Source organism: Vespa velutina, chromosome 4 (genome assembly GCF_912470025.1).
Source record: "Vespa velutina chromosome 4, iVesVel2.1, whole genome shotgun sequence".
NCBI lineage: Eukaryota > Metazoa > Arthropoda > Insecta > Hymenoptera > Vespidae > Vespa > Vespa velutina.
The window spans coordinates 4,920,610-4,939,752 of NC_062191.1; the positions used below are offsets into that span (position 1 = coordinate 4,920,610).

Consider the following 19,143-nt stretch of genomic DNA (forward strand, 5'->3'; position numbering starts at 1 on the left):
TGTAATTTTCTTTCATTAGTTTCTTTTTTTTTTGCTCATAGAATTAAATATTATGAAAAGAAAGGATAAAAATAAAATTACCATTCGCGCATAATATTTTGTATATATCTTTATAATATTAGGATACAAATTGAATTAGAAATTCGTTAGGTATTATAATTTTAAATATTATTTATCAAATATTGAATTTTCGAACATCGAATATTGAGTTTTGTAACGACACATTTTGTATTTTATTAGCATTTTATTAATATTTATACATTTATGTAACTTACCAAGTTATACGGAAAACAAAACAATAGATATTATAAAAGCAAATTTTTTCCTAAGAATTTTATATAATGTAAAAATAAGGAAGTATATAATGAATATTTATTATTCTTTTTAATAAAAATAAAATCCTTTCTGTACGAGTCGAAATCACTTAAAATAATTATATAAATGTTAATATTTTATTTGAAATTATTCCATTTATATAAGTAAAAAGAGAAACATTTAATTGAAAAGAAAGAAAGTCGATTTAAATAATTTTGTATACGTCTTTGTTCTTAATAATAATTTAGTCATGACTTTTTAACGATTAATATTCAAAAAATAATAGTATTATACTTGTAAATAATGAAAGTTCACAGTCATATAAATCGATAGCATTGAAGGTATAAAAAGAAGAATTTTTACGAAATACTTTTATATATATGATAGCCGTTTATTGAATCAGTTGTATTCATTACTCTGTCATTTTATTTTTCTTTCCTTAAAAGTAGCTTTAATCAATTTGGTTCCAGATAAGTAACTTTAATCAATATGGTCCCAGATAAGTTGGATGACGACGCAATTGTGATTTCCGGTATATCCGGAAAATTTCCTAATAGTAAAAATATTAATGAGTTAATAAAAAATCTTATGAATGGTGTTGATTGTGTAACAGAAAATCATTCAAGATGGTTCGAAAGTAAGATTATAATCGTTCATTTTAATACTATTTACGCAAATATCGTGAACTATGATGCGTGTTCGAACGATTATTTTTTCCAGAATATCAACAAATTCCGTCGCGTATTGGAGTAATATCAGATATCACAAAATTAGACAACATATTTTTCGGCATTAGCTCGAGACTTGCGTCTTCGATGGATCCAGTGGTAAGAATGCTATTACCCTGTGTGTGGGAAGCAATCGCTGACGCAGGATTGAATCCATTTGAATTACGTGGAGAGAACATCGGCGTCTTTGCATCATTATCTTTGGTGGAGTCTGACAAAGTCATTCTTTATGAAAAATACGAAGTTAGTAATTGAATTCATATCATTGAATAAGTGATAATATTTGGAAATTTATACTCATCAATGTTATCGATGTAGCCACATGGTTTCGGTATGCTGGGATCCGCTCGTACAATGGCATCAAATAGAATATCCTTTTTTATGGACATTGTGGGACCAAGTTGTACCATCCAATCATCCTGCAATGGTAGTGCAATGGCCTTGAAAAAAGCGATCGAATCTATACAATCAGGTGAATGCGAGGCAGCAATAGTCGATGCAGGAATCCTTGTATTGTTTCCGAACATCTCCTCTCAGTTGAAACAATTAGGTAAGGAATCAAATAAATAAAGTAAAATAAAATATTAAAAATGAGAACATTATTGAAAGATAAAACATTGGACAAATTGATTTTTAGGTTTATTGGCACCGGACGGTGTAAATAGATCGTTTGATGCAAAAGCATCGGGATACACGCGTAGCGAATCCGTAGGTGTCCTGTTTCTTCAAAAAGCCAAAAACGCCAAGCGTATTTACGCTGAGATTAGTGCTATAAATGTGTTATTTGGCGAATGTATCAAAGAGAAAACTGTGATGTTCAATAGTGCTGAGTTTCTAGCGCAAACAATGAGAGAGACGTTGGAACAGAACGGCCTAAAACCAAGCGATATAACTTACATCGAGGCCGATGGTACGGCAATCAAAAAAGTAGATCGCGAGGAATTAAAGGCGATCGATCTTGTTTATGCACAACATCGAAATCCTTCCAATCCTCTTCTAATTGGATCGGTCAAATCGAATATTGGTCATTCAAGTTGTACTAATACAATAAATTCGATTATTAAGGTAAATTCTCTCTCTCTCTCTCTCTCTCTCTTTCTCTCAGAATACTTTAAGTATTTAATATTAATTTATCTAGTTATTATGTCTTAAGTTCATCTATAATTTTTAGGTACTCATTGCTATGGAAAAAGGAGTTATACCTCCAAATCTTCATTACGACGAACCTCCGGAGGATGCTAAATGTCTTCGCGATGGACGTGTAAAAGTCGTTACAAAACCAACACCTTGGACAGATGGTTACGCAGCCGTGAACACTACTTCTCACGGTGGTTCCTTCTCTCACATTATCCTAAAACGTCATTCGAAAAATATGAAAAAGAAAGAGTTTCCAATAAATACGATGCCTCGACTTTCTGTAATGTCCGTTCGAACTAAGGAAATGTTAATAGAGATCTTTAATGATGTAAGTTAACGATATACATTTTATTCGATAAATGAGATTTGAAGAATAGGATTGACATGCCTCTTACTTTTAGATAAAGAAGAATTATGAAGACGAAGAATTCCTACAATTAATCACTGATCTTAATGAAAGCCCATTAAATAATTCTCTGTTTCGTGGATATATACTAACGCCACCAGCTGGTATGACAAATTCAGAAAAAATTGTAGAGGAAATTGAACCTATTACTGAACAATCTAAACAGATCTGGTTCGTTTTTTCGGGAATGGGCTCGCAATGGACTGGAATGGGTATGACAAACATTATATTTAAATCTACAAAAGTATATTACGTTCTATAACACGATATACAATTAAAATTGCCTCTTTCAGGTGAATCTCTGATGAAGATACCAATCTTTGCAGAAGCAATAAGAAAATGCGATGCAGTTTTAAAACCTAGAGGATATGATATCGTGCGAATTTTATGTGCCAAAGATCCAACGATATACGATAATATTATAAATTCTTTTCTGGGAATAGCGGCTGTGCAAGTAATTTATTGTCTTATATCACTAAGCGCTCTAGATTGTAGTGTTCTTTTTTTTTTCAAATAATTGATTCTTTGTCGTTCCTTTTACGTAGATAGGACTAGTAAATATTTTATATGCAGTCGGCATAAAACCACATTATATGATCGGTCATTCTGTGGGTGAACTGGGTTGTGCTTACGCAGATGGTTGTTTTACTGCTGAGGAAATGATTTTGAGCGCTTTATCTCGAGGTCTGGCATCGATAGAAAGCAATTTGATACATGGAACTATGGCTGCAGTTGGTCTTGGCTATAAACAGGTGCGACATCTTTGTCCCGAAGACATCGATGTTGCTTGTCACAATAGTAGTGATAGTTCTACCATAAGTGGACCTACCGAATCTATTAAAGCTTTTGTTAAAGAATTACAGGTAAAATTTAAGAAATCGTTTGAAAAACAATTTTAATAGTAATAGTATTGTAAAATTAACAATCATTATTCTTATTTAAGGAAAAAGAAATATTCGCTAAAATCGTGCCAACTAGTAATATCGCTTATCATAGCCGTTACATTGCACCGGCTGGTCCAAAATTGTTGAAATACTTGCAAGAAGTTATTTCTCATCCAAATGCTCGCAGTGAACGTTGGATATCCACGTCTATTCCGAAAAGTGAATGGAATTCAAATAAAGCACGCCTATCGTCAGCGGAATATCATACAAATAATCTTCTTTCTCCAGTTTTATTCGAAGAGATCTTGACATTCATACCAAATAATGCAATAACCATTGAAATTTCACCCCACGGACTTCTTCAGGTTTGTTTGTAATCGCAAGACATTTAAATTGTATTTATTAGTACTGAAAAATTTATCATATTAAATACTTTAGGCTATTCTCAAAAAATCAATGCACAGTGATTGCATTAATTTAACATTAACAAAACGAGGCCATAAAGACAATACAACTTTGTTATTATCTACATTAGGAAAGATTTACAATCTTGGGTATCCTATTGCGATAAAAGAGCTTTATCCGCGAATTTCATATCCTGTTTCTAAAAATACACCTTCGATTTCTTCCCTCATTCGATGGGAACATAGCATCGATTGGTAAGTATGCTATTGATTTCTACTAATTCCATGATACAAATTAATTTTTTTTCGTGTACGATAGGTTCGTGTGCTTTTACGAGGAATGTAAGACGACTTCATCTACACAAAAAGTGTTTATTTTGGATTTAAAATCAGACAAATGCAAATTTTTGAAAGATTTCAGAATTGGTGACGATATAATAATACCTTTAGCTGTTTATTTGCACTTAGTTCGAGAAATTCAATTATTAATAGGAAAACAATCTGATCGATTTTTTATATTTGAGAACATTATTATTTATAATCAATTACTAAAAGTACCAGAAAATGATATTCTTAAATTGGTAATTATGGTGACGAAAGGTAAATAGCGTAACAATCACATATTTTTACATTATTAATTAATTAGTAAACTAATTCGTTCGTTTGTTTTTTAGCATCAGGACAATTTGAAGTATCATTTAACGATGACATTATGATAGCCTCTGGAACTATAACATCGACAAATATGTGCACAAAGGAATTTCCTGATACGGATTTATTAAAAGAAGAAAATCAAATATATACGAGGGAAGATTTTTATACGGATCTTTTTGTACGTGGTTATGAATACGGAGAATATTATAAATGTGTTAATGGACTATCGTTAAATTCTTCATCAGGACTTCTTACATGGAATAAATATTGGATGCCATTATTGGAAGGATTGTTCCAAGTACAAATTTTTAGTAGCAATAATAAAAATATATTGATGCCAAGTATGATACGAAAGATTGTCATTGATACAAATGAATTCGTAAAAGAAACGAAAGAAGGAAAAGGTGAAGTCTAAGAAATTATTTTTAATTTTTTGATAAGCCATATAAATATAACGGATAATTATTTTTTAGTTTTACCGATGAAGTACGACAAACGGATAAACATGATAGCTTGTACAGGTATTGAGATGAGCGGTGTCGAATTTACGGAATTAACAATAACAAACACAGATTTTTCTTTGAATTCATTCGCGAATGAAGTTCGATTTATTCCGAATATAGACGAAACGGAGATGAATATGATCGACGTTTGTCACATAGTACTAGAATTACTTTCGGAAAATATTTGTGAAAATAATACGAGAAAAATAATGATGATAGAAGAGACAAAATCACACAATCAAGATAATATATTAGAATGTTTCCAAAGCATCTTGAAAACGGTAAAGGATAGCTTCGAAATAAAATGCATTGTTAAAGAGAATCTTAACCAAATATTTGATGAAAAGTTTATTTTGATAATCATTGACAGCATTAATTTTAATGACATAAAAAACATTTTTAATAATATAAATGAAGAATCATTTCTATTGATAATCGTAAAAATGGAAAATCAAGATAAATTAATTGCCGTATTCACAAGTATAGGATTAAATCTCGTTCTAAAAAAAAAAATAACCCTTGATCGTATGGTTTTGCTTCTACGAAAAGTTGAGAATGCAAAGAAACCAATTGTCATTAAAAATCAAGACAATTGTATTGATCATCTGAAAAGGAGTTTAAGAGATTCGAAATATGACAGAGTTATTTTTTTGGTGAATACTATTACAGAAAACAATATCTTTGAAATACTTCGAATTCTGAAACAAGAGCCAGAATACAAGAAACTTCAAGTTTTCGACCTACAAAATTCAAAAGCACCAAAATTTTCGCTTGAAGATATATTTTATCAAAATCAAATAAAATTAAATCTTGTTCAGAACGTATTGTCGTCCGATAATGTATGGGGTACGTACAGATGGATGCCATTGTCTGAGAAATCTACTTTCTTGCCGCGCTGGCGAGCTAATATTGAAAAATCAGGTTCATTAACCTTGATGGAAGAATTATCATTGAAGGAGAAGGATAAAAGTATTGTAAAAGTAGAGTGCGCTGCATTCGATTTAAATATTTACGAGTACTGGTTGAACAATGAAGTCAATTTAGATTCTCAAATATGTATCACAGAATATTCAGGAACAGATGAAAAAGGTCATAGAGTAATGGGACTTCTTCAGAATTTAACAATAAGTAATGAGATTTGTCCTGATCCGGATTTTACTTGGACGATACCAGACTCTTTAAGCTTCGAAGATGCTGCAACAATGCCTCAAGCTTATTTGGCAGCTTTTTCCATTTTACATAAGAACTCGTATTACTTTACCAAAATAAAAACTATTTTGATACATATCGGTGCTAGCGAACTAGGACAGGCTCTTATTAATCTATCTTTATCGTATAATTTTGATGTCTATACAACTTACGAAACTGAAATCGAAAAACAGATAATTCAATCGATTCGACCACGTTTACCGGATTCTCATATTATGAACATTAATGACTATAAAGATTTCTTATTCGATATTACAAACGGTAAAGGAATGGACTTAGTTATTGCAAGCTATTCGGTCTTGGAAGATTTCGAATCTTGTCTAGATGTTGTCGGAAGTCATAAAAATATCGTATTTATTCATGATTCTAAAATAATTAATCAAATGACTTTTGGTACAAATGCTTTTCTAAATGATATTCGTATGTATAGTTACTGTTTGCAAGATATAATGAATTTACCAGCGACAATGAAAAGAAATATAGGGGAATTGATGAGAAAAGCTCTACAAGCAAATATCTTAAAACCACTTATTTCCAATAAACTTCATCTACCAAAAACAACACAGGAAGAGAATAGGATAGTTCATCAACGTTATGGAAAAGTAAGAGATATTGGTATTTAATTTATTTTCATGGATATACTGTTATACCATTAATATATAAACAAAATATTTAATTGTAGGTGCTCGTCTCTCCGTTGGAACTGTCTAAATCTGTTGATATTGTTCCTAGCTTATGCTTTGATAAAGACAAATGCTACTTCATTGTTGAAGGTTTGGATAGTTTTGGCATGAGGTTGATAAAATGGTTAATTGATGAAGGTGTTACGAAGCTATTTGTAGTTTCTAAAGAAACGCACAAAGAGTGTGAAGAATACTATCTAAAGAAATTATGTGAACACGGAGAAAGGCTTGAATTACGAATGGGGATTGATCTGACGAATGCGACGGTGGTACAAAAATTATTAAGGGAAGCTTCATCTTTAGGTCAACTTGGTATTATTTTCGACTTACAGAGAACAAATAAAGAATTTTTGTATTCTTCATTTAATTCGATCAGAATCACTCAAATATTTGATCAAGAATCAAAGAGACTTTGCCCGTCACTCGAAAAATTCATCATTTTTGAGTTTTACAATGAAAACGAAGCTTCTTCGAAGGTCTTCGTGATGGAAAAAGTTTGCGAACAAAGGACAACATTTGGTCAACATGGATTACTTGTCCTTATACCTAATTTATTCGAAATTACACAATCCAAACTTCAACCGAAGGCAGAATGTTATTTGGGAATGTTAAATTTGTTTCAACGGCTAAGAGTTTTAATCAAAATGAACTCTTCTATTATCTTTTTATATCACAAAATTGTAAAAAAATCTATTGTTATTGAAGATCTGGTAAGATATCATTGTTTTCAAAACTTTTAATTAGGAAGATTCCAAATTTTTAATTAGGAAATACAATTCGGTAATGCTTTATTCTGTAATAATTATTTTTTTTCTTTTTCTTTTATAGAGTAAAGAGGATATAACTGAGGAGGAATATGATCATAAATATTTCGAAGAATATTTGAATGTGCAACAATAAATTATTTAGTTAATCTAAAACTCTTTATAATTTATTTCCTTTTAAAATATATAATTTTTGAAATAATTTCCATTGGCGTCTACGACTTTTTGCCAACGATTGGGCAAATCATATATGCCTATTTGAAAAAAAATCTTTATTTTTAGAGTTAATAAATAATTCAAAGTCTTTTATAATATCATTTTGGTTATTGTATTTTTAAAAATAATTCACAATTATGAAAAAGGTAATAATCGGTCTGTGAAATATCGGGTGAATATGGAGGATGTGGTAAAATTTCATATTGTAGAGAAGTTAATTTGTCAACAGTAATTGAAACTTTATGTGGTCATGCGTTATCATGCAATAATATTGCGCTGTGCCGATTGAGCCAATGCTGGTTGTTTCTTCATAAGTTTCTCATGCGTGATATAAATTATACGACAATAAGACATCTCTGTTATAGTTTCGCCTGGTTGTAGAAAGGAATAATGGATCACTCCTTGGGCATTCCACCATATGATGACCATAATTTTTTTTTTATGAAATTTCGGTTTCGGGGTGTGTCCTGGAAGTGTATTCTTATCTACCCATTGGCTTGATCGTTTTCGATTGTCATACAAAAGCCACTTTTCATCACAAGTGGTGATTTGTTGTAAAAATGGCAATCGTGTATTGCGAAGCAACAAAGATGCGTACTTGCTTTTGCGGTCGATCATCTGTAGTTGCGTTAATTCGTACGGCACATATGACTCCAATTTTTTGATTTTATTTATTGCACGCAAATCTTTTAACACAGCTGTATGACTAGTTCCTAGTTTAGATCCAAGTGTTCGACTAGTTATGTGTGGATCGGATTCCATAGTCGTCCTTAATTCCTCGTTATCAATATGGACAGGTGGTCTTCCTCGAGACTTATTGACGATACTCAAATTGCCAGAACGAAATTTTTGGAACCAATACCGAGCATTTTTTTCATTGGTGGATCCATCTCCGAATGCCTGATTAATATTTCTTGAAGGTTGAACTGCGGTATGATTTAATTTAAACTCGTACAAGAAGAGTAGATGCAAATCGCGTTTTGTTTCCATTTGGTTTAGGATAAAAATAAAATAAAAATGGGATACAAACACGAAAAAATTTTACAAAATGAGTAAGAAGAATACCTTTAAGCTTTATAAATTAAAATATCGAGAGCACGTTACAATGTATCTCTTTTAGTCGCAGCTGAACACAGATTAAATAAAAAACGCCCGTTTCATAATTTTCAATCTAATACATGAAATTCATTATTACGAAAAATTAACAGAATTATTAGAAAATAAAATAACAAGTACATCAATATGCCCAGGATATTTTATTGTATTCTCAAATAATTGCATTTGATTTATTTACAATTAATAATTTAGAAAAAGTTTCCATGCTGTAAGATGTCTGATTGTAAATAATTTTGTCTCTCGTGAAACAAAATTTTCTCTCTCTATTGATAATACCAGTCGAAGAATTTTTAATCTCATTGTTTTAAAAATATAAAGAATCTGTTTAAAAAAAAAAAAAAAAAAAAAAAAAAAGAAAAGAAAAAAATGACGAAAGTAATTCATTAAATTATTGTGACTTTTAATACTTTGCCATGAACTCGAAAGATCAATGTATTAAAAATTATGTTTCAAAAATACGTCTACAATATTCATGAGAAACGGCAAAAGAATAACAAAATTATGAATTCATTCACATACGACTTGCATGAACTTTAGAATAGCTAATTCGAATTTTAATATTCGAATGTCATCATTATAAATTTTAAAAAGTTCAGTTCATTTTATACGTCATGATTTATCGGATAATGTACATTAGCATTTCGTTACATTATTTAATTTATTATAGAAGTATGAAATGGAATGAATTTATTAAAAATTTTTATTACACACGTAAAAGGATTAAATATTTATTAGCTACAGGAATTAATTTATGAGCCATCTATTTATTTAAAGGCTATCATCAATACGTTTTCTTTGAATTAATTATTTACATTTATATTTAAAAATAAATAATATTATATTGTTCTATACTATAATAAAATTATTCTTAATTATAATTTAAGGCAAAGAATCAATATGTTTCGGTGATTGTATGAGGTAATAGAAAATCCACTATAAGGAAACAAAAAAAGAAAATTTTTTTAAACACACGACGAAAGTGTTAATATTATCATTAAAATAGTAAAGAAAATTTTTTCTTTTTATATCTTGTTAAATTTTAAGAGATAACAGAAGAGACAACAAATATGTTTGGTTAAAGTTTAATACGCTTTTCTAATGAATATTTTACGTTTCCTATTTAAATATTTTAATATATAATAAAAGTGTTTTAAATACCTAATTCTTCTACAATAATATTCATTATTATAAAATAATTAAACATTTAAATTTATTTATTATATATGCGATAGTATATAAATGATGGATAACATAAATTTCAATTTCAATTAAACATAAATAAAATAAATAAGAAATAAATTCCTGAAATAGTATAAATAAATGAAGAGAGCTTTACTTAACAGTATCAGCTTGATATAGTGTCTCCTTTTTCAAGTGTTTAAATCAACGAATATGGCATTAGAGAATTTGGACGATGATGCAGTTGTTATTTCTGGAATGTCCGGAAGATTTCCTAAGAGCGGTAATATTAACGATTTGATGGTAAATCTTATGAAGGGAATAGATTGCGTTTCTGCAGATCATACAAGATGGTCCGTAGGTAAAGATAAATAAAATCATATTATAACGTAAAGATCTATTCGATTTCAGATACAAATTTTTAATTTGACTAATAAATGTATATTTCTAGAAAATGTTAAAATTCCGTCACGTATTGGGACGATGAAGGAAATAACGAAGTTAGACAACGTTTTTTTCGGCATCAATGCGAAACTTGTTAATTATATGGACCCAACAGTCAGATTGACAACGGAAGTTACATTCGAGGCGGTCATTGATGCCGGAATAAATCCTATAGAACTACGAAATAAAAAAACTGCTGTTTTTGGAGCACTGACCTTGAATGAATCAGATAAAGCTCTTTTCTATGAAAAATTGGAGGTGAGCAAATAAATTCTTATCGAAAATTTCATCTTCAATTTCGATAAATAATACATTTCTTTGTTAACATAGCAAAGTGGATTAAATCTATTAGGATGTTGCCGTGCTATGATATCTAATCGAATGTCGTTCTGTATGGGACTGATTGGCCCAAGCTGTACTATGGACACAGCTTGCACATCAAGTGCGTTGGCTATTACTAAAGCGTATGAGGCCATAAAGAGTGGAATTTGCGATGAGGCAATCGTTGATAGTGGAGTTGTAATCTTGCATCCACAAACATCTTATCACATGTATGAATTAGGTAATACAAAATAATTACTATAAAAAAATCTATTTATATTATATATTGCAAGAACAATGAACTTTGTGTCTATATTTTTATCATTTAAATGTTCATCGAAATTTCATGAAATGCAAAAAATTTTTCCATTGCAAAAATAACAACGTAAATTATTTCAATTGTTAGGTCTGTTGTCACCCGATGGCGTGAATAGATCTTTCGACGCTAAAGCTTCTGGATTCACGCGAAGCGAATCGATAGGTGTTTTATTCCTTCAGAAAGCCAAAAATGCAAAGCGGATTTACGCCGAGGTTGTCAATTCAACAATAATGTTCGGCAAAGTAAATATAAGAAACAGTTGTTTTTTTGCCTCGGCCGAATTCCAGGCGCAAATGATGAAGCAGACATTGAAACAATGCGGTTTAAAGCCTAGCGATATAACTTACATCGAGGCCGATGGTACGGCGATCAAGGAGGGAGATCGCGAGGAATTAAAAGCGATAGATCTTGTTTATGCTCAAGATCGAAGTCCCTCTAATCCTCTCCTAATCGGTTCAATCAAGTCAAACATTGGTCATACACTATGTAATAATACAATAAATTCGATCTTCAAGGTAATTCATCTGAAAATACTCGAAGTATCTGCATATATATTTATTTAGAACCATTATGGATTAATTTCACTTTATTTTTTCTAGGTAATCATTGCTATGGAGACAGGAGTTATACCTCCGAATCTTCATTACGATGAACCTCCGGAGGATGCCAAATGTCTTCGTGATGGACGCGTAAAAGTTGTTACAAAACCAACACCTTGGAAAGATGATTATGCTGCCGTGAACACTTGCTCTATCTCGGGTTCCTTCTCTCATATTATCTTAAAACGTTATTCAAAAGAAAAAAAGAAGAGAGAACTTTTACCAAATGCAATGCCACGACTTTACGTAGCTTCTGCTCGAACCGAGGAAATGATCTCTACGATCTTTAATACTGTAAGTTTTTTATTCTTCAATCGTTCAGACAGGAAAATCATCATTTAAATTCCATGATTTCGTTTAGCTACAAGAAAACAAAGCGGACAATGATTTAGCTCAATTAATCTACGACATTACTATAAATCCATTCCCATATTCTCTGTATGCCGGCTATATTATAATACCCGAAGTTGAAGCTGGAGATACAGTGTCATCGATCGATTTAATTCCAGATAATTTGATTGCACATTCTCAACAAATCTGGTTTGTTTTTTCGGGAATGGGTTCGCAATGGACCGGAATGGGTATAGCAAACATTATATTTAAATCTACAAAAGTATATTACGTTCTATAACACGATATACAATTAAAATTGCCTCTTTCAGGTGAATCTCTGATGAAGATACCAATCTTTGCAGAAGCAATAAGAAAATGCGATGCAGTTTTAAAACCTAGAGGATATGATATCGTGCGAATTTTATGTGACAAAGATCCAAAGATATACGATAATATTATAAATTCTTTTCTGGGCATAGCGGCTGTGCAAGTAATTTATTGTCTTATATTACTAAGCGCTCTAGATTGCAGTGTTCTTTTTTTTTCAAATAATTGGTCTTTTGTCGTTCCTTTTACGTAGATAGGACTAGTAGATATTTTATATGCAGTCGGCATAAAACCACATTATATGATCGGTCATTCTGTGGGTGAACTGGGTTGTGCTTACGCAGATGGTTGTTTTACTGCTGAGGAAATGATTTTGAGCGCTTTATCTCGAGGTCTGGCATCGATAGAAAGCAATTTGATACATGGAACTATGGCTGCAGTTGGTCTTGGCTATGAACAGGTGCGACATCTTTGTCCCGAAGACATCGATGTTGCTTGTCACAATAGTAGTGATAGTTCTACCATAAGTGGACCTACTGAATCTATTAAAGCTTTTGTTAAAGAATTACAGGTAAAATTTAAGAAATCATTTGAAAAACAATTTTAATAGTAATAGTATTGTAAAATTAACAATTATTATTCTTATTTAAGGAAAAAGGAATATTCGCTAAAATCGTGCCAACTAGTAATATCGCTTATCATAGCCGTTACATTGCACCGGCTGGTCCAAAATTGTTGAAATACTTGCAAGAAGTTATTTCTCATCCGAAAGCTCGCAGTAAACGCTGGATATGTACGTCTATTCCGAAAAATGAATGGCATTTAGTGAAATCGCGTCTATCGTCGGCGGAATATCATACCAATAATCTTCTTTCTCCAGTTTTATTCGAAGAGGTATTGACATTCATACCAAAAAATGCAATAACCATTGAAATTGCACCCCACGGACTTCTCCAGGTTTGTTTACTATTGAAAATAATTTAATTTATTTCTACTGCAAAATTCATTGTTTTCTATTTTTCAGGCTATTCTAAAAAAGTCAATGCATAGCGATTGCATTAATTTAGCATTAACAAGGCGTGATAATAAAGACAATACGACTTTACTTTTGTCCACTCTAGGAAAGCTTCATAATCTTGGATGTCCCATTAAACCAGGAAACCTTTATCCCCGAGTTCCATATCCTGTCTCTAAGGGTACCCCATCGATTTCATCTCTCGTACGATGGGAACATAGTCTCAATTGGTTAGTATGTTATTGAATGCTACTACTTATATGATAAAAATTATTTATTGTTTGCGTTCTATAGGTATGTGAACTTCTTCAAAAGGCAGGTAGAACAAATTAAAGTAGAACGTTCGTTTGTGTTAGACTTGAAATCAGATAAATACAAATTTTTACAAGATTTTAAAATTGGAGATATTGTTATAATACCATTGACTATCTGCTTGAAGCTTGTCTTAGATATTTATTCAGATATAATAGGAGACAAGGATATCAAATCTTTTTCATTCGAGAATATTTACATTTACGATATATTATTAAGAGTACCTAGTGATGATAATATGACGTTACTCATTATGGTGTTCCAAGGTAAACATAATAGATATATATTTTTATTTCGTTAAAAAATTAACAAGCAATGTACATTTTCAGGTTCGGGAAATTTCGAAATAAAAACCAAAGATGAAAGTATGATAGCGTCTGGGACTATACGATCAACACAATTAACAGATATAAAAATTCCTGATTTTAGTTTATTAAAAGAAAAATGTGAAATTATAACGAAAGAAGATTTTTACAGTGATCTACTTGTACGTGGTTACGAGTATGGAGAACATTATAATCTTATTGACGGACTATCTTTATCATGTTCCAATGGTACACTTACATATAAAAATGATTGGGCGTTGTTATTAGAAGGATTATTTCAAGTACATATTTTCAGTAAAAATAATAGAAAGATTTTAATGCCAAGTATGATACAAAAGATTGTCATCGATATGAGACAATTTACAGAAGAAATAAAAAAAATGAACAGTAAGTCCTCTGAAATTTTTTCTATAGTTTTTTATATAATAATTCGATTAGAAACAATGTATCAATTACAGATTATTTTTTTTTTAGCATTACCAATGAAATTCGAAAAACGAATCAACGTAATAACTTGTCCGGGAATTCTTGTGAGTGGTGTTAAATTTGAGGAAATAACACCAACAGATGCAAGTTTGCAAATATTGATGAACGAAGTACGATTTATTCCTAATTTAGACGAAACGGAAATTAATATAATTGACGTTTGCCACGTAATACTAGGAATACTTTCGGAAAATATTTCTGAAAATACTACGGGGACGATAATGGTAATTCAAGAATCAAAAGACGAACAAGATAATATTTTAAAATGTATCGAAAACATTTTGAAGGAGACGAACAATAGCTTCGAAATACAATACGTTCCTAGAAAGAATATTAAACAAATGTCTAATGAAACATTTAATTTGATGATTATCGACTATGCACATTTTAACGATTTAAGAAATACTATTAATAATATCGGTACAGAATCATTTTTATTGACGATCATAAAGACGGAAGATCAAGATAAAATGATTGCCGCATTCACAAGTATAGGATTAAATCTCGTTCTAAAAAAAAAAATAGCCCTTGATCGTACGGTTTTGCTTCTACGAAAAGTTGAGAATGCAAAGAAACCAATTGTCATTAAAAATCAGGACAATTGTATTGATCATCTGAAAAGGAGTTTAAGAGATTCGAAATATGATAAAGTTATCTTTCTGGTGAATACTATTACAGACAACAATGTCTTTGATACAGTTCGAATTCTAAAACAAGAGCCAGAATACAGGAAACTTCAAGTATTTGATCTACAAAATTCAAAAGCACCGAAATTTTCGCTTGAAAATGTATTTTATCGAAACCAGATGAAATTAAATCTTGTTCAGAACGTATTGTCGTCCGATAATGTATGGGGTACGTACAGATGGATGCCATTGTCTGAGAAATCTACTTTCTTGCCGCGCTGGCGAGCTAATATTGAAAAATCAGGTTCATTAACCTTGATGGAAGAATTATCATTGAAGGAGAAGGATAAAAGTATTGTAAAAGTAGAGTGCGCTGCATTCGATTTAAATATTTACGAGTACTGGTTGAACAATGAAGTCAATTTAGATTCTCAAATATGTATCACAGAATATTCAGGAACAGATGAAAAAGGTCATAGAGTAATGGGACTTCTTCAGAATTTAACAATAAGTAATGAGATTTGTCCTGATCCGGATTTTATTTGGACGATACCAGACTCTTTAAGCTTCGAAGATGCTGCAACAATGCCTCAAGCTTATTTGGCAGCTTTTTCCATTTTACATAAGAACTCGTATTACTTTACCAAAATAAAAACTATTTTGATACATAACGGTGCTAGCGAACTAGGACAGGCTCTTATTAATCTATCTTTATGGTATAATTTTGATGTCTATACAACTTATGAAACTGAAACCGAAAAACGAGTAATCCAATCGATTCGACCACGTTTACCGGATTCTCATATTATGTATATTAATGACTATAAAGCTTATATTTACGATCTTATGAAGGGCAAACGAATGGACCTCATTGTTGCAAGATTTTCAATCTTAGACGAACTCGAATCTTCTATAGACATTCTCGGAACTCATAAAAATTTAATATTGGTCTTTGATTCTAAAACGATTGATTACAGATATAATCAATTAGAGAGATGTTTGGGTATGTCTACTTTTTTAGAAGGCATTAATATCTATAGCCATTGTTTACAAGATTTAATGTATTTAACAACGGAAATGAAAAGAAAATTAAAGGACTTAATGAGAACAGCTCTACAAGCTGGTACCTTAAAACCTCTTATTTCTCGAAGAGTTTATCTTCCAAAGAAAACTCAGGAAAGAAGAACTGAAGTTTGTAAACGTTATGGAAAGGTAATTAATTTTTTTTTTAATTTATTTCCCGATAAGTTGAATTTTATTGACGATGATTGTATTTTGTCGTTAGGTTCTCGTCAATTTGCAAGAACTAGTGAAATGTTCTTATTTCGTTCCTCGTCTATCTTTCCGTAACGACAAATGTTACTTCATTGTCGGCGATTTCAATATTTTTGGTAAAGCAGTGATCGAATGGATGATCGAGCAAGGAGTTAGGAAATTATTAATAGCTTCTAATAAATCTATCAGAGATCGTAAGGACCGTGTGCTTAAATGGCGTGAAAATGGAGCAACGGTGATCATTCGCGAAAAAGTTGACATGAGCAAAGCGACAAACGTTGATAACTTGCTAAAAGAAGCCGCTTCTCTTGGTCAGCTCGAAGCTATCTTCGATCTACAAAGAACATCGTCAGCGTCTCTTCCTGAATGTTCCAAAGTCACTAAAATACTCGACGAAGAAAGCAGAAAACTCTGTCCTTCTAACGTAAAATTCTTCGTTTTTTCATCACCCGTTTTGAACGATGATTCTTCAAGAGATCCTATTGTGGAAAAAATATGTGAACAAAGAATGAAATCTGGCCTTCATGGATTGTTTATCTTATTGATTTATTCCGTTGAAAATAAACATTCGACGTCTCAATTTATGAATACATTTTACATAAGAATCTCGCTGTTTCTACAACGACTGAGTACTCTTCTGAATGCAAATGCTTCTTTAATTGCTCTGCGTTTTATTGAAGCTAAACAATCCATTAATGATAATGAGATGAATATCATTTCCGTTAAAGCTGAAAAGAAGGTAATTAATTTTATTATTATATATTATCATTTTATTATTTTTATAAAAGTATTTCTTATATCATCGGTCATGATTGTTTTTGATATTTTATTTCAGGAATTTATCGAAATAGACCAACAGGAGGAAGAAGTAGATCGAAAAATGTTCGAAAAATATTTATATAGACGAGATTATGTGACTCTTTAAAATTTTTTATTAATCTTAGAGATAATATATATATATATATATATATATATATATATATATATATATATATATATATATATATTGGAATGATCTATAACTTGTAAATTATATGTATGCATATTTTTTTAAATTTACTTATACTTGATTATCGAAATTCGAAATAAGGCAAAATTATTACATATTTGAATATACGAATTTGAAAACCATTTCAATCGATTGATTATTCTCATGTAGGATCCAATTTTCTTTTTTTTTCGATAAACCAACATTTAGCAAACAAGTTTTTTTTTTTAAATAAATATTCAATATTTGAAGATCGTAAACAAATATACTACTTTAGTAATAGTTGTAGACATAGTGTTTGTTGTATTTTATTACGTTTCAATAAAGAATTTTTATCAATATTATGTTCATTTTCAATTACGATTATTTCCTTGATTAATGAACGTACAATCATTCATACAACCTATTATGTAAACATATCATGATATTTTTACTTGAACTTTCGTTTAATTAAAAAAGATAATGCAATATATATATTTACTAAATTAATAATTCATTTACATTCTTTATAAATATTAAATGTCTAGACGGATGTTTATTACGTAATTTTTTAATAAATTAATGAATAAAAAAATAAAAAATTAAAATATATAATGTTTTTAAACATTTTTTTTTTTGCTTTCATTGGAATAAGGAATAATTGATTTAACTGAAGAGAATTTTAATGTCGAGAAAACAAAATTATAATTTTAAACATTTCAATATTGCAATCTATGATGCATTGTTTTTCGATTGTAAAAAATGTGATAAAATATATAATTTCATTAGTCAATTTACTTATTAAAAGAAATCGCAAAGTCTAATTAAATACAACTCTACTTATATTTATTTCTTCGGTCGTCAAAAACATAATTTTTATTAAAATTGAAATTCTGATAGGCTTGACCTTAAGTAACAGATAAAATTATGAAAGCTTTATATTCTTGGATATCCCATTAAGCCAGGAAAGTTCTATTCGCGAGTTCAATATTCTAAGTTTTCTAAAAGTACATCATCGATTTCGTCTCTCTCTATTGATTTCTAATATTTTCATAATATAAATTATTTTTTAATTGCGTTCGATAGATGAGTAATTTTCTGTAGAAATTGGATGTAACAAATAAATTAAGAACGTTGATGTTAGATTCGAAATCGGATTAATATAAGTTTTTACATGATTACGGAATAGGCCCTAATATTGTAATACCTTTAAACGTTTGTTTGGAACATTTTTTAATTAATGTTGTCAATTTGATAGTCAATACAATGAATATCAAAACTCACGCAATAACATTTTATTAATTAATATTAAATATTTACATGTTATATAAAATAATAATTTATCATTTATGTTTTCTCATTAAAGATATTATTAAAATTTAATCCAATTATTAATATTTTATAAATTAAAAATAATATGAATCGTGAAATTCAATAAAAAGTTTAAAATAATTAATTGTTTCAAGTGTTAATTATTATCAATCTTTCAGTATAAATAAATATTTGTATGAAAATTAGTTTTAAAATAATTAATGTAAGTAAAGTAATTTGTAATTTTTAAATAGTATTTCAATTTCTATTTGAAAATTGAGAAT

At 30.1% G+C, this 19,143-nt stretch overlaps 3 protein-coding genes across 3 annotated transcripts; 2 read left to right on the forward strand and 1 right to left on the reverse strand.

The window, feature by feature from the left end:
- Window positions 1–685: 685 nt before the first annotated feature.
- On the forward strand, window positions 686–7,895 carry LOC124948635 (fatty acid synthase-like). The gene is made up of 15 exons (XM_047492516.1): window positions 686–952; window positions 1,036–1,286; window positions 1,362–1,593; window positions 1,681–2,108; window positions 2,215–2,508; window positions 2,582–2,798; window positions 2,880–3,040; window positions 3,132–3,449; window positions 3,530–3,835; window positions 3,909–4,129; window positions 4,194–4,474; window positions 4,549–4,932; window positions 5,002–6,842; window positions 6,923–7,633; window positions 7,752–7,895. The coding sequence occupies exons 1-15, from the start codon at window positions 805–807 to the stop codon at window positions 7,821–7,823; spliced, it is 5,865 nt and encodes a 1,954-aa protein (XP_047348472.1). The 5' UTR covers window positions 686–804; the 3' UTR covers window positions 7,824–7,895.
- Window positions 7,896–8,161: 266 nt separating this feature from the next.
- On the reverse strand, window positions 8,162–8,893 carry LOC124948495 (histone-lysine N-methyltransferase SETMAR-like). The gene has a single exon (XM_047492179.1). The coding sequence runs from the start codon at window positions 8,891–8,893 to the stop codon at window positions 8,162–8,164; it is 732 nt and encodes a 243-aa protein (XP_047348135.1).
- A 1,505-nt stretch (window positions 8,894–10,398) lies between these two features.
- Window positions 10,399–17,506, forward strand: LOC124948496 (fatty acid synthase-like). The gene is made up of 15 exons (XM_047492180.1): window positions 10,399–10,559; window positions 10,650–10,900; window positions 10,973–11,204; window positions 11,370–11,797; window positions 11,882–12,175; window positions 12,243–12,462; window positions 12,544–12,704; window positions 12,795–13,112; window positions 13,193–13,498; window positions 13,566–13,786; window positions 13,851–14,134; window positions 14,198–14,581; window positions 14,669–16,518; window positions 16,592–17,320; window positions 17,417–17,506. The coding sequence occupies exons 1-15, from the start codon at window positions 10,412–10,414 to the stop codon at window positions 17,504–17,506; spliced, it is 5,916 nt and encodes a 1,971-aa protein (XP_047348136.1). The 5' UTR covers window positions 10,399–10,411.
- Window positions 17,507–19,143: the final 1,637 nt, after the last annotated feature.